The following is a 15,493-nucleotide window of genomic DNA, read 5'->3' on the forward strand; positions in this document are numbered from 1 at the left end:
TAAATATTATATTGCGTGATTAATTGTGGCGTACTGACTATATTTATAATTTATTAACCATACAAAATTATGTGTGTCGATCGCTTGCTTGATATCAACGTTTCAGAGATAGTATTGTGACGTTGATACGAAAGTTGGTCATGTAGATGATGGTTTGCCTTCGAATGTCCCTTTCGCTTTGCAAGGCCAAGCTACGCATCTTTTTCAAATTCGACACATCCATTTTACCTCTTGCGATAGAATCGAGACATGGTTCTATGACTCGGAATGACAGCTCCGCAAGAATGCGCCCGGTCATCGCAATGTGATATAAAATCCGAACGGCTAACCGTGACGAGGAGAATTCTCCGGATGAAAGGTGTGCTGTGTGACTTATCGATCGAACATCATCGAGGTGCACCGTCGACGTTTTTTAGAGCGTCTCTTTATGCAGATGATGCATCGATGCGATCGCAAATCGATATTTACTATTAAAGTAATTTATTATGAATTAAAAAATGTATAATTTATAATAAATATAAAGATACACAGCAAAAAAACATTTTATATTTGTGTCAAAACCGATCAAGTCTTTGTTAAAATTTTGTGTTAAATTGGTATGCAATATTTCTTAACGTCAAAATAATATAATTTAGCCAAGTGACTAAATGACATAAAAATAAAATTTGGAACATAAATTCTGAGATAAATGAATAAAATACATGTTGATTTAATATACCATAAATATTAATTTTACTGAAAAAAAATATGCTTCCACAATTTGCTACAAATTGTGTCAGTGTCATATTTTTATATTAATTTCTTTACATGATATTTATATTATTTTCTGACATTTTCATTTTGTTTTTGTATTAAAAAGTAACACAAAATGGACCGCTTGAGACACATGAAATGTGTTAAATTTAACACAAATTTTTCAATTATGTAAAGAATTAAATAATATGCAATTTTACGATGCTAAAATATCACAGGAAACTACGAAAATACTGCTAAGGTACTGCCAAGTTATTAAAACTTGCTCACAAAAAAATAACTACTATTTATTTTGCGATTATAAATATACGGAATGTACATTGTATTCTTATGAATATTTCTAATATGTAATAAAAAAAATATCCTTTTAATGCAACTATTATAAAATCGCTTGTAAATAATTTGTCGTGTTTTATCAATTATCAATGCTTTTAATCGGTAACACCGTTGCACCAGCAATACCGCCGTATCTGTGGTTCGTTATCAATTTTTTTCAACTTAATCACATACTTTTTATTACATCGTGATATAGCTTTATCGAGCAGTTCGACGCAACACTCGACTGTAAACTCGCGTAAACGAACGATGATTAAAACTGTCTCTCGCTGATTTATTTTTCCCGCACGCTGCTGTTTTATGTGTACGCTGTGTTTGTGTCTCGCCATATCCTGTAAAATTACATTTACACTTCATGATCACAAAATCTCTCGTGATGGACAATCGCGTATTTTTCCCGAAGAGAAGCAGGTGTGGCGATGTTTTATCAAGCGCATACACAGATACATGCAAAGATGTTCTTAAACTTCGTTTAGATTCGAATCTTCTCGAGCGAATCTTTAATCGATATTTAAGTTACATGATACTCTTGGAACTATGTCTTGGAACGATGTCATTGTTGAACTCGAAATTGCTTTCTGTTGCAGAAGCGCGAGCCAGAATACTCGGCCAGGCTGATATCTACGTGAAGACCGGAAGTCTTTTGACGTTGACGTGTGTCATGTCGCAAGGTCCCCACGATTTGGGAACGGTAGCTTGGTATCGAGGAAGTCAGGCGGTGGTGACATCAACGCGATCAGAAAACGACATCGAAACAGAACCTCGTATAACCGTCGAGACGGAATGGAGTGACGCCCTCACGTCGAAGTAAGAATGAATGATTTATAAGCCATTTATTTTCTAAAGAATTATTATACTTAACTTGATTTAAAACTTTCATTTTTAATAATAATTGTATTCTAAATTTCTTACATTGAAATCTTACTCCAAGAGAATGAAAATGCACTCTTGAAAAAAAAGTGAAAATATTTCACTTCTTGAAAAAGAGATAGTTTTTTGAAATAAAAATTCACTCTTTTTAAAGTGAATTTTTACTTCAAAAAAGTGAAATCTCACTCCAAAAAAAGTGAGATTTTAATCTAAAAAGTGTGAAGATTTTTTTCCAAGAAGTGAAATATTTTCACTTTCTTTAAAGGGTGATTGCATTTTCACTCTCTTGGAGAGTGAGATTTCACTGCAAGAAATTTAGAGTGTATATAATAAAATTTCGCTTCGCATAGAAAAAATATATGCTGCAGAAAAAAAAGCGGACAAAAATTTGTCGATATAATCAATCGTTTCATAAGTAAACCTCGTATACGATTGTGTATCTCTCTTGCGACAGCGTATACAATTATTTCTATTTTAAATATCAAAAACTTAGTTAACTCGTAACTTGTTTGCACGCTATGAACAAAATAGAAAAAAAGCTCGTCATGCTTGTCGCACATTTCAGTGTCATCACTTCCGCACAGAGGAAACTCTCATAAACGTGCGCACCCGTGTGATATTGTTATACGAAGTGCTATTTAATTTTTTACACCAGCTCCAGTCAGACGGATACATCGAATAAATAAAAAATAAAGATCACGCGCGCCATATATTTGCGGCCGTCATATTTTAACGCAGTTTAAATATTTCAATTTTTGTCACAGCATCACTGGTGCGTTTTAAAAGCAGGATTCTACAATGCGACCAGGCGGATGTTACGCCCTGAACGATATGCACGTCGCAATTTTGTAAAATTGTTCAGCCAAGGACTCGCAACGCGATAACACGCTTACTCCGCGTTAAAATAAGCTCGACCAACGAACAGTTGAAAAAATGTCATGAAGTATTAAAATGTAATAATCAATCACATTCAGCTACTTTTTTTCTTGTGGCTTCATCAGGCGCGGTCAATATTCGTCAAGCGCGATTGGTTTCAGTCGTTCCTCGTCAAAGCATTTTTTTTTCTCGACAATCCTTTCATCGAAGCGTCGCGTGTATAATATTTCATCGCACCCGCTGTAACCATATCTTTTTCGAGCTGCCGGCAAAATAAATAAATGGTCTTCCGCTTATCCCCTCCCTCGCCCAGGGGAAATAATGAGAAATAATGGTGTGCTGGGGTGGTTGTCCCGCCGGTCCTACACGTCGTCGTGGCTCTTTGAAAAACTGATCCCACGCTCAAATTAATTTATTTCGAGATACCCGTGGCTTCACGGGACTGTAACTACCTTAAAAATATGCGATACGTATACCGTCAAAGCATTCGTTGGTAACAATGATGACAGAAATTTTATTCCATCTATTAAAATATACAATTCGTTTATGCGCTGTATATAATATGAATGTTAATTCAATACCGTTGTAAATCTATCTTCTTGTAATTTTTAAAACATTAATAGGTATTACTAATGTCATATAATTATTTAGCATAAAATAGCAATGTAGATATGCGACGAAATTTAATATTTAAAATTTCTCCTTTTTCTTCTTCCTTTTATGTAACCCTCTGTGTTACATCTCTCTTATACTATATACTTATGATGTGCGCGCTGATTATTCAATTGCCACAAATGTGTGGGACCTGCAATTTTAATGTCGGTTCCAAGTGGTGAATTTTTCAATGTTTCTGTAGGCAAGGATACTCTTGGGAAGTTGCCGACCTTTTCCAGGAGAAGACATGAGCGTAAATATTTTCTATCCTATCAGGATCGAACCTGAACTTATCTGACATGATAGACCATTACGTTGTCTGCCATGTCACTCTCGCGCTCATTTAAAATGTAATATTTACAATTTAATATTTAATATTTAAAATAAGATTTAAATATTTTACATAAAGAATAAATCATCTTCCTATTGTGCACATTTTTCCTACTTTTGAACGTAAAAAAAGATTTTTACACTTATACGAAAAGAATGATTTTGCTGATCTAAAAAAATGTACGCAGTTACAGATTTAAAAATAATAATTTTGTTGGAAAATAATTAAAATAAATCAAAATAATTAAAGAAAGAAACTCAAATATGATGAGCAATGTTGTACAAAGTTTGGACATTTTAATCAGTTTGAACAATCTATATACCTAATTATTTAGCCAACAAAATTTTCAAATCTGTGTATCTGTAATTAATGAGTCAATTCTAAGTAGAATCGTAAGATCTGTAACGTGTTCTCGTAAAACTTGTAAGAACTTATGACTGATCTATTCTAATTTTTTCTTATACGTACGTATCGTAAGACGATTATTCATAAATATCTACGATTTCTTGTAAATTTTATGACTAGTAAGAAGCTGTAAAAATATTGTATAAAAGTATAAGCACATAAAAATTCTTACAAGTCTTACAAGAATATGTTACAATCCTTACAATTCTGCTTGGAATTTAGGCATAAATCTTTAGATACTTTAGCAAAACCGTTCTTTTTGTATATAGACATACAAAAAAATGCATTTTAAAATACAAGCATGAACTGCACATTAAAAAATGTTTGGAAATACGACAAAACAGCTACTTGTGTAATTATTGTCTACGTCTCATTTCTCTACTCAGAATTCAAGATAAAAGTATTCTATTGGAATTACTTGATAGAAACCAGGAGAGGACATCGCGACGCTGTGGCGTCACATGACATCTGATTATTCTAATTGTCCCGGGCAGATCCGAGACAACAGGGTCTTTTGTCACGTGGCCCGCGCACCGTGAAGACGCATCGGACATGCCCCGCATTTCGGGCGACCTGGCTGTTCAGCCAGGTCGCTTGTGTCGGTCCGAATATTGCGTCGCCGTCACCATCGTCGCCGTTGTGTCCACCACGCGACGTCGCGCGTCCGTTTTTGGACGTGATTGACGATTGTCACGACGATGCCGTTGCACATCGCGCGGGCAAATTTACGGGGCCGCAACTCAAGAAGCGAATTAATTGTCGCGCAACTGTCGGTCCGCGACTTCCGTCATGCAAACGTCCGCTTTCGGTAAATTCGATGGAACTGTCCGAAAGTACAGCGAGCGAAACGTTCCCATAATGATAGTGTCGTTGATGTGACATGATTGGTGGTATTTACATTTTCATACGCGATATGTTTGTTAAAATTAGATACATCCATTAGATCCTAATTTATTTACTCCAAAATTCCTTTAACTGATATTCGGGTCTATACCTACTTTAAATTAATATACATATACATAATTAAAACGAACGTAGTTATATATTTAAAAAGAAGAGCATAAAAAATCACCGCATAAGTTATAGTTTGTGATATTTAATTGTCATTACATTAATTAAAACATTAAACATTTCGGCCACAATCTGGCCATCTTCAGTAAATTCATAATATTCTTAAAACGCAGAGTTACATATAGTTGACATTAAATTCAACCGTCATATGTTGTAATTATATAAACGTGTTCTTTCATATATGAAGATAAGTATATGAATATATGTGAATATATATGAATATATGTGATATATAATATATGTGAAGATTCGTACAATAATGTTACAACGCCAATTGTCATATCACGAAAACGAGAATTTCCAGATTCTAATTTAAACAAATTTGTGTATCATTAATACGTTTAATGTTTTAATTAATGTAATGACAATTAAATATCACAAATTATACTTGTGCGATGATTTTTTATGCTCTTCTTTTTATACGTTTTTAATATACATATATTTTTACTTAAAAGGAACATAACTGAACGAATTTTTTTTTCATTTTGAAGGTCAAAGTATACGAGGAATAAAATTACTTAATTTAAAATTATATAAGGTTTTGAAAAACATTTATTATGTAAACAATTTTTCACAGTATAATTGAAGAAATGTTCGACTTTACTGTAATCGGCATTCCGTCGAAAATAAGTTTAAACGTAAAAAGAAATATCTGCAGTCTTCTTTTAAACTTTTTTAAATGAATAAAACTTCTCTATAAATCCGCGTTCCTTTTTAATTTGTGTCAAATATATAAATTTACAAATAGAATGAAATGCATGAGGAGTTTATATGAACATTATATTATCCGACAATAATATTCCCAGAATATTTCCAGAATAAATACATTATTCACATTCATAAAGAGATATTCAAATTCCACATTAACGCGAGGAGTTAATCTACGAACCTGATTTTCAATCCTGGCACTGGTTTTAATCCTGAATTTCCATGCACGCGCATAAATCATTGGTGCTCTCGATAATATTAACGTGTAACCGGATAACGTTTTATTCCGTTGTATAGAGATTATCTTTCCTTCTACCATGAAGATGGCGGTTCTCTGTCGAGGAGCTTAATCCAACGTTGCTATACATTTTCATTACTCGAACTACATCGAGTCCATCGTTATGGCTCGTCGTCATACTGGCATTGTAATAATTATTTCGTGGTACATCCAGTTCACGGAATTGCGGTAACCGCACGTGGAATAGCGTTACCGTAGCCTTAAGCGGTGGTTATTGGTCCCACGAGTGCGATGCATTACATTGCGCGATGAAGCTAACTACTGAAATACGGGAAGTAAATGAGTAATCGATAATCTATTGGGAGCGGTGCGCTTCTTCACGTGACGTTCTATATCGTGTAACGGATATCCCTATTATCTTAGTATATCTTATGTACCTGGCAAAACTATCGTGTCGCTTCTTATCTAAAAACGATAATTATAAACAGCACGTGAATATTAGAAATACACTAATGAGAATAATTAATGAAAGATGATAATTATTAATATTTGTAATCGACAATTTGTATACTGATGATATTAATTAAAACTTTTCTCAAACTTTTACATCTACCTCTTCTCTCGCATTCATTGAGAAAGACGCGTTAAGTTAAATCTCCACAATTCTTTCTTCCCTCGGTATGTTTAAATTGAAAATTTAACAAAGATAATTATTGAACTAGAAACGATAAAAAAATGTGAAAACTTTTGAGTAGTTTTTTATTCGATTAACAAAGAATCGCGAGAGAATTCCCTCTTGATAGAATCATTTGGAGCCATATTCGGACCGGTTTTCCAGCCGGTTTGCCGTTAAATTAGCTGACTGTTGATTGAACTTTTTATCCGCGACTTTATCATTCACGCGTGTAATTATGTATTTATCTCTCTCACGATTAGTGCAACGCAGTATACAAATTGTCGTACAGTTTATTAATGTCTCCGCGTCGAGTTTGGCTGCAATTTTCTCTCTGTACATTGAAAAAAAGAGTCTGGTAATAGCTACAAAATGTTGAATAATTCCCAAATGTTTGATTAATACTATATAATCAAAAATAATTTTACTTTTTTAAATATTTAATAGATATTGCCAAACACAACACCATCAATCGTTTGGTATTAAATATTTAGAAAAGTAAAATTATTTTTGGTTATATTATCAAATATTTGATTGGAATTATTTTACTTAACATTTGATAGTTATTACCAGATTCTTTTTTAAAGTGTTACGTATCGAGCGTTCAAATCGATATTCCATATTCATATTTGAGGAATTGCGTTCTCATCGCACTCGCAAAAGCCTTCCGCCACGCGATACACCACGAGAATTCGAGCTCGTTCCAATTTCTATTGGTCCGATCAATCTAATTTGTTACATAACAGTAACGAGTCTAACAAACAAAATGGAAAAAGAATGAAAAAAAAATTCTCTGTTCTCTCCAACTTGCTCGATTATTACCGTTGAACGAGTTGATTGAAGTTTGGTCGAACGCAATGTAAACCTTCTAGTGAAAGAAATTGACGACTATTACGATATATAGATATAAAATTTATATCTGAAGACAAAGTAATTAAATACAAAATTTATAATTACGAAATTTTTCGATAAGATGATAGAAATTATTATTATTCTATAATATGTTTAATAACTCTTAAACGTCTTTAGATACCCAATTCTCTTTCCAATACTTTTTCCATTGTTTATATTTTTTTCATTACCAGAGGCACATATATTTGTTTAATTATGCTCCTTAATTTCGATAGAAAGTTTTGTCATATGATTATTTTTATGAAAGTTATAATGAGGAAAGACGCCGATACTGACATATCACTTTGTTTTTCTTAAACAAAAAGTAAAAATAAAACTTGAAAATTATAAGTACAAACTGAAAAGTGTCTTCTATGAGATAATATAAGCAGTTTTTATAATACTGCATGCAATTTTGCAATAATTAATTTTTTCGTAAGATAAGCAAAAATGAGCATCTAACAAAATGGGCTACAAAATTGACATAGTAGGCAGTAATGCTACGTATTCCTATTCTGTTTCTTTTACAGGAATTATCTGTATGAAGTACCTACAAGTGAATGTATATAAGATTTTCTAGAATCTTTTTACTTCGTTATAAAACATTTTTATTGAATTATATGCATATTTACTTTATGCTGTTCTACAAGATGCAAATATATAATGCGATAGTTTTTCAAGAGTTTTTCCATATATGTACGATTGCTTCCAGTAGAGATATTTGTCACTATAAAGTAACATTATAAAGATTAAGTTAAGCTTACAGTCTGTTTTACAGACAAGTGTGGCGATTTACGTTGTACCACAATTTTAAATTTAAAATCGTATTATGGAAAAAACTAAGAGAAAAAATAATATAAATAAAATCTAATTTAGGAAACTACAAGAATTTAAAACGACGTAATATTATCAATAATATAGTCACTGTTATTTGTAAACTACACAACTTGCAAAAAAAAATCATAAGAATTTTATTTTTGCATTCGTAGAATTCGTTTTTAGCTGATTTGGTATAAAAACAAACCACAAATATACGAATTATGAGTTTGTACTTCTTTAATTAACTAAACTGATCAGGATTTTATTTGTATTAATAAAATGCAATAATTAGTTTCTGAAAAATAAGGGAATGTCGCTTTAAAAGATCTATATCAGTATCGGCGACTTTCTTCTATTATACTGTTATTTTCGTAATGTGACATTTTAAAGATAAATAATTATTATTTAAGGATCATTATTTATATAATCAATTTTGCAAATATAGTATTTTTATTTTTATTTTACAAAATTTCAGCTAAATAAGTAATTAGAATTCTTATCTTTTTATTATTTTGTTTATCAATTATTGTTTAGTAATCATGTATAATCAATATGTTTTTGATGTACAAATTTAGTACATTTATTGCATACTAAAAATGTCTAATATTATTTTTATTTTATATTGCGCAGTTTATTAATAATATAAAAATATCTCTAAATCGTATTTGAAGATCGTGCAAGTTATGAAATTTACGTCATGCATATCAGAGATACCTTTGGCAAAAATATATGTATGATGCACTGTGCAGAGAGAACAGGTAATTGGATCGCTACCGCTATTAATGTCGTGGATAATTATTACTAAATTAACGCTAGTTTATTGTTAGTTGTGTTATTAGTTATTTTATACGATCCTGTACTTTATATTACTCTGAAACTATATGCCGTTAATGTACGTGACATCAAAACAATTATGTAGGACATATACACAACGATTACGATCTTGATGAAAATTTTATAAATGCTTTTAAATATTCTATATTAACGTGAAATGAGAGAGAGAGAGATTTCATGATACAGTAGACTATGAAATGAAGAAAGTGTGATAGTTTTATATTATAAATATGCACATTAAATTTTTCTAGAAATACATTTAATTCTATTAAATGTATATCATTTTATATAAATATATATCATTCCGCTATTAAAAATGGCGGAATGATACATATTTATCGAATTTATATATGAAAATGTTTATATTTGCAGTCAATTTTATGTTTGTATTCTATATTTGTTATTTTCTAGAAAATTTTATATATTTTTATCTCTTGGAAAATGACTTTTCTTTGATAGCATACGAAGCGAGACGAAAGAAAATCCTTCACAAAGTAAGCTTCAAAGAACTAGTTCCATACATGGCATCCCTAACGACCAAGTAGTAATTTTCTGGCTTCGTATACGTCACTTCTTTCGTCGTATCTTGTCCTTTTTGGTTAAAATTAATACTCTCTAATTTTAATTTAAGTCACATTTTTAATGAAGCCGATATGCGCAGACAAACTGTTTAGTAAAAGAAAAATGAAATAAAAAATCTTCACCTAGTTACTTAAATGCTCAACATTCATTATTAATACAATAAAATGCAAATTCATTCATATATAGTGTGTGTAAAAACGATAAGGCTTCGTAATATTTCTTTAGTGTCTCTGACACTAAATGTTGTTTTCTTCAAAAGCGGCATTTTTTGTACTGTAAAAACAGCGCAGTCTTTAGAGAAATTTTTTAATTTTACATTTAGGGTAAAACCATTAGATGTGGAAAAAATCAGGCATAAATTCCGTATCACTTTTTATATTTAAATAATTTTAATATTTCTCATTAAATGGTACATATCACAAAATTTTTTAGCATTTATTTTATCACTTTTAAATGTTAATTGAATTTAATTTATTAAAAACAGTGGCACACATTTTATTGATGTCATTAACTGATTAAATTTGCGAAATTAACTAACGTATGTATTTTTAAAAATTCATTCAAAGTGTAATATCATAAGAATTGCCTTATGCCTTTTATAGTAGGAAGTAAAGCATAAGATTTCATTGAAAAAAATTAATGTTATGTTTAGTTGAGATTAAATATGTCCGGAGTGTTGCTTAATCACTATGTTATACCGATAGTTTTATTGTGTAAATTTATTATAAATTTATTATAAAAACACTTGTCAAGTCTTACAAATGCTATCCCGAAAAGATTTATTTGTTTTAAGTATCAAAATAGAATATAAAATGTACATGTGTATATGCAAAAGATATACTATTCGTAATTTAACTATTTTTTATTGCTAAACGTTTAATTTTCATCAATGTTTGTAAATTCTCATTGATTTTTAATTGTCACTAATTTTAAATAAACTTGAATATGTTAAAATTGCATTATTCTCCACAATTAGACTCTAGAATTAGATATGGATCATCAATTATAATTTCGTTATACAGGATGTCTCACAACTACTGAATTTCCTCTTAAAGACATATTCTTAAGATAATTTTGAGACAAAAACTGTCTTTCTAATACAAAACTGTCGATTACAATAATTTTTTGAATTATAAGCTAACTTTAAATGCTTATAAGTAAAAAACCATTTTACTTTTAGAGCCTCTATTATTATTTCTGGATTCTTTTGAACATTCTAAAACGAAAATTCTAATACGATTATTTCTAATATGAAAATATCGAGGCTATAATAGTTTTCGAATTACACACTATCTTTAACCAATTATAATTCAAAAATTGTAGCCTCGACATTTTTGTATTAGAATTTTCGTCTCAAAATTACCTCAAGAATACGTTCTTAAGATAAAATTCGGTAGTGAGACCCTGTAGATATTACGATATGCATGCGCAAATTATTTTTATTATATTAATTACGGGATGAAGTAACGTCACCAAAAAAGATAAAGCATTTGATGAATTGATCCGCGATTAATACATGAGGTCTAATTGTGGATAATTGTCATTACTTTGTTTAATTCAAATTAAAACATATAAAACGTCAATGAAATGGAATACAATCATCCATAATGTAATCTTTATGATCAATCATGACTATTAAATATTTTGTTAATTATTTGATATTGTTCTAGATAAAAAAAATGAATTTTTTTTAAGGAATAATCCACAACTAGTGGTTTTACTCTATATTGCATTTATCATGACCGATTTAATATAAACGACAGTTACATAAATCAGATATGCATTTTGTAATTTTCGCGTTCCACGTACAACGTAGCGATAAACTGTATTACCTTTTGTGCGGCAGATTGAGGATCACGCATGCGAAGCTCGTTGACTCCGGAAACTACAGTTGCGTTCCTACCGTGGCGGAGGGAGCAAGTGTCAACGTACACGTGATCAATGGTAAGTCCATCAGAAATACCATAACTGATCCACACGACAAGATAATCCGTATACATGCGTCGATCACTTATCCCACTATCCTAGGGTTGCTGTAATACACCCGACCTTTATTTATCCCAGTGCATTAACCCTTTCACGCATGATGTATCCTTTACTGACTTACTGATTTAATCTTCTCGCACGCGTGCGTACAGGAAATTAAAATTAAAGCGGTACTACTTCTGGCCGAATCGTTCGTAATAAATTTCAATTCTCGATTGCTTAAGTAAATTAAATTTAAGTCGCCGTTGTTTTCTCTCATCGATCAATTTTGATGTCAGTAATTGATTGTGTTCTATTTTATGGACTTGCGTACACACGCACAAAGGCAAATTTTATTTTCTTTTTATTTCTATTCTGCTTTTATATCTTCGCATTGAATAAAAGCTGGAGAAATAGAATAAAAGGGAAGTAGAAAACTAAAAAGTTTACAAAATAAAATGTTTACTCTGCTCTGTTTTGATTGCAATGTAATATGAATCTTAATTATTGTAACAAATATTTATCGCACATATGTGTGATAATTTTTTAATTACAAATATGTGGATAAATCGAAAATTTTGTTTACTTTCTCTGAACAAAATGGGCAATTTAATGAACTGTGTGTAAATCACACACACGAAGCACATTGTCGATTTATTGCTCGCATAACTGTTGTTTTTCGCAAGTGCTTTTCCGTTCGCCTTATGATCATCTGGCGACGTAAAAATAGTCTGATATCGCCGACAGCATCGCGTTTTCTGGTTGGGTCTACAAAAAACCGTAATATCTAGCGAAGAAAGAAGATGAAAGGCAGAACGTGCAGGCCGTTTAAAAGGCGGGTTCTCTAGTGGTCTCATAGGCGATCGAACTCGAATTACAGTCGATTGTGAGAAAAGCTCGACCATCCTCGACCCTCGTTAACTGCCTCGTAATTGACAAAAATCGCAATCAATTAAGTTACGAATAAAAAATATTTTTATCATGCTACTCTATTTTTCAATAACTTTCTACTTTTATAATTAATTCATTTATATTATTATTATTATTATTTCAAGATTTATACAAATTATATAATTAAATAACGTTATTTCAGTTTAAATTATCACGATTAGTCGCTTCTCATTTCAATGCAAAATGATAAAACCATTTATATTTTATTCATTAATGCCATTTCGTAATTTTTTCATATTTTTTATTTATTTCGAAACTTTATTAATTTTGTTATATAAGGGGAAGAGGAGTACAAAATAAAACTCAATAAAAAATAACCATGAAGAAAAATTATCTTTTTGTAGAATACTCTTGTCGAATTGATCAACATGAAATATGAAATAGAAATAGACGAATGAGAAACTGGGATGATACGCCTGTAATTTGCAGGCAGATCATCCCTGATATCAGCTTGATGTACCATTTTACCGCCGGCTATTATCTTCCTTTTATTATGCCGGCTCTAACGAAACGTAATTCAATTCCTCACTGAGGTTCGACCTATTCGACGTCCACCCACCTTTTCAGCAGTGATCTCTTCATTCAGCCAAATTCCCGAAGGATACCGTTCCCAAGTTGCACCCAAAGCACGTACAGTATGCGTAACAGATATTTTTCTATAACAAGCCACCCCAATCTGATTATTTTGTGCCTCTTATTGTAAATCCGAAAAGGAATGAGATTCTCTGCCGCGGCGAAATTTCGATGCTACGTGAAATACCACTTCACCAGCACTTAAAGCGGATGATGTTAAATAACTATCGCGAAAATAATCTTGTGCTAATTGTAGTAGAGAAAAGTCGTCGATACTGACATAGATCTTTTAAAGAGACATCCTCTTATTTGTCAGAAACTAATTATTACATTTTATTAATAATGAAGACAAGAACTGATTTGTTTAAATAATTAAAGGAATAAAAATTCATAATTTATGTATTTATGGCTTATTTGTCAAAATCAATTAAATACGAATTCTACAAATGCGAAAAAAATTCTTACAGTTTTTTTTATAAATTGTGTAGTTTAAATAATAGTGTTTATATTATTGATAATATTATATTATTTGTAGTTTTCTAAATCAGATTTATTTATATTATTTCTCTCAATTTGGAACAATCTTATAACAACGATATTATAGAGATGTTATTCTATAATTTTTGATACGTTCTGTTTCTCGAATGTATCGCGCGGTTATGCATAGCAATTGAAAATTTACGGCATCACTGAATTTAACGAGCGTATTTCAACGAGCGCATTCCAGAATGAACAAAACAATGCAACGCGCGTGTTTTACATTAATACGAGCGTAATTAATGTGAAAACGTCTTTGTTGTGTGTAATTCGCAATGTCGGAGATATAATAAACCGTTTTACTGCCTAAGCGTATTTGATTAAATCTGTTTGCAACTTGTTTGTGTAATCCAACTATTATACAATGATCATTCTTCGTTTCAATAGTTTTCAGTCAGTTTTTTCTCGAAAAACAATATTTTATACAAAAGCCATCAAAGAAAGAGATTTTAAAACTCGTTCCGTTAAGAAATAAGACATTTATATTGCTTACTTATTGTGAGATAAATAAAAACATACACATATGTGAAATTTTTTGTTACATGGTATATCTTTATAAATTTTTGATTGCGATCAATTTATATGATATAATATATCATGCAAGCAATTTTCCAGCCATTCTGCATGATATTCTTAGATACACATTTGCATTTGACGAGAATGTAACTGTTTAAGGAAATGCTGGAGTGATCAAGTTATTGACATTACAGTAGTATAAAAATCTCTGAATAACTACACGGAATAAAAAATTCTTTTATAGGATTAAAGTAGACGTAAAATTAGAAGGTGGTGCAGTGGACTTTATACTAAAATCGAAAAAAAATTAAGTAATTTTTTAACTTTTTTCGATTACTATAAAGCCCATTATGTCTTCTCCTAACTTTGTGTCTACTTTAATCCTGTAAAAAGGATTTTTCATTCTGTTCAGTCTATTTGGAGATTTTTATACGACTGTAATATCGATAATTTGGACACTCCAGCATTAGAAAGAAAATAATACCCATTTTTACATTTTACTTGCCTACAATTGGAAAGGAATTAAATGCGTTCATTAAAACTCTCGTATTTGCATCTTCATAGGATAACAATTTTTATTGCGCGACTTTTATCGCGTATTAAATGTTTTATGTGATGATGTTCAATGATTCGTGCTGAATAAATTATAATGAAATTACATTATTCTTTTTTATTGTAGCTGCAAGTGGAACTTAGAATTAGAATTTCAGCACACATTTTCTGACACAGGATAGCAAGATCATACAAGTGACAGTTTTTTTTTTTTTGGCATCATCGATCTTTACCAATATATAAATATCAAACTTTAACATTTGTTTTTACATATAACATGATTGTTTATGTTTTATGCAGTGCATTTTACTTATCGCAAAATCGAACGCTTATTCAAACGCTTATTTATCTACGTTGA

General features: G+C 30.9%; 1 protein-coding gene across 1 annotated transcript in view; it reads left to right on the top strand.

The window, feature by feature from the left end:
• Nucleotides 1-15,493, top strand: part of dpr1 (defective proboscis extension response 1) — a 395,482-nt gene that overhangs the window by 337,158 nt on the left and 42,831 nt on the right. The window contains exons 4-5 of the mRNA XM_087412790.1: nucleotides 1,677-1,896; nucleotides 11,888-11,985. Coding sequence (XP_087268916.1) covers nucleotides 1,677-1,896; nucleotides 11,888-11,985 — 318 coding nt within the window. The remainder of the gene's footprint in view (nucleotides 1-1,676; nucleotides 1,897-11,887; nucleotides 11,986-15,493) is intronic.

Source organism: Acromyrmex echinatior, chromosome 13 (assembly GCF_024713525.1).
Source record: "Acromyrmex echinatior isolate Ae372 chromosome 13, ASM2471352v2, whole genome shotgun sequence".
NCBI lineage: Eukaryota > Metazoa > Arthropoda > Insecta > Hymenoptera > Formicidae > Acromyrmex > Acromyrmex echinatior.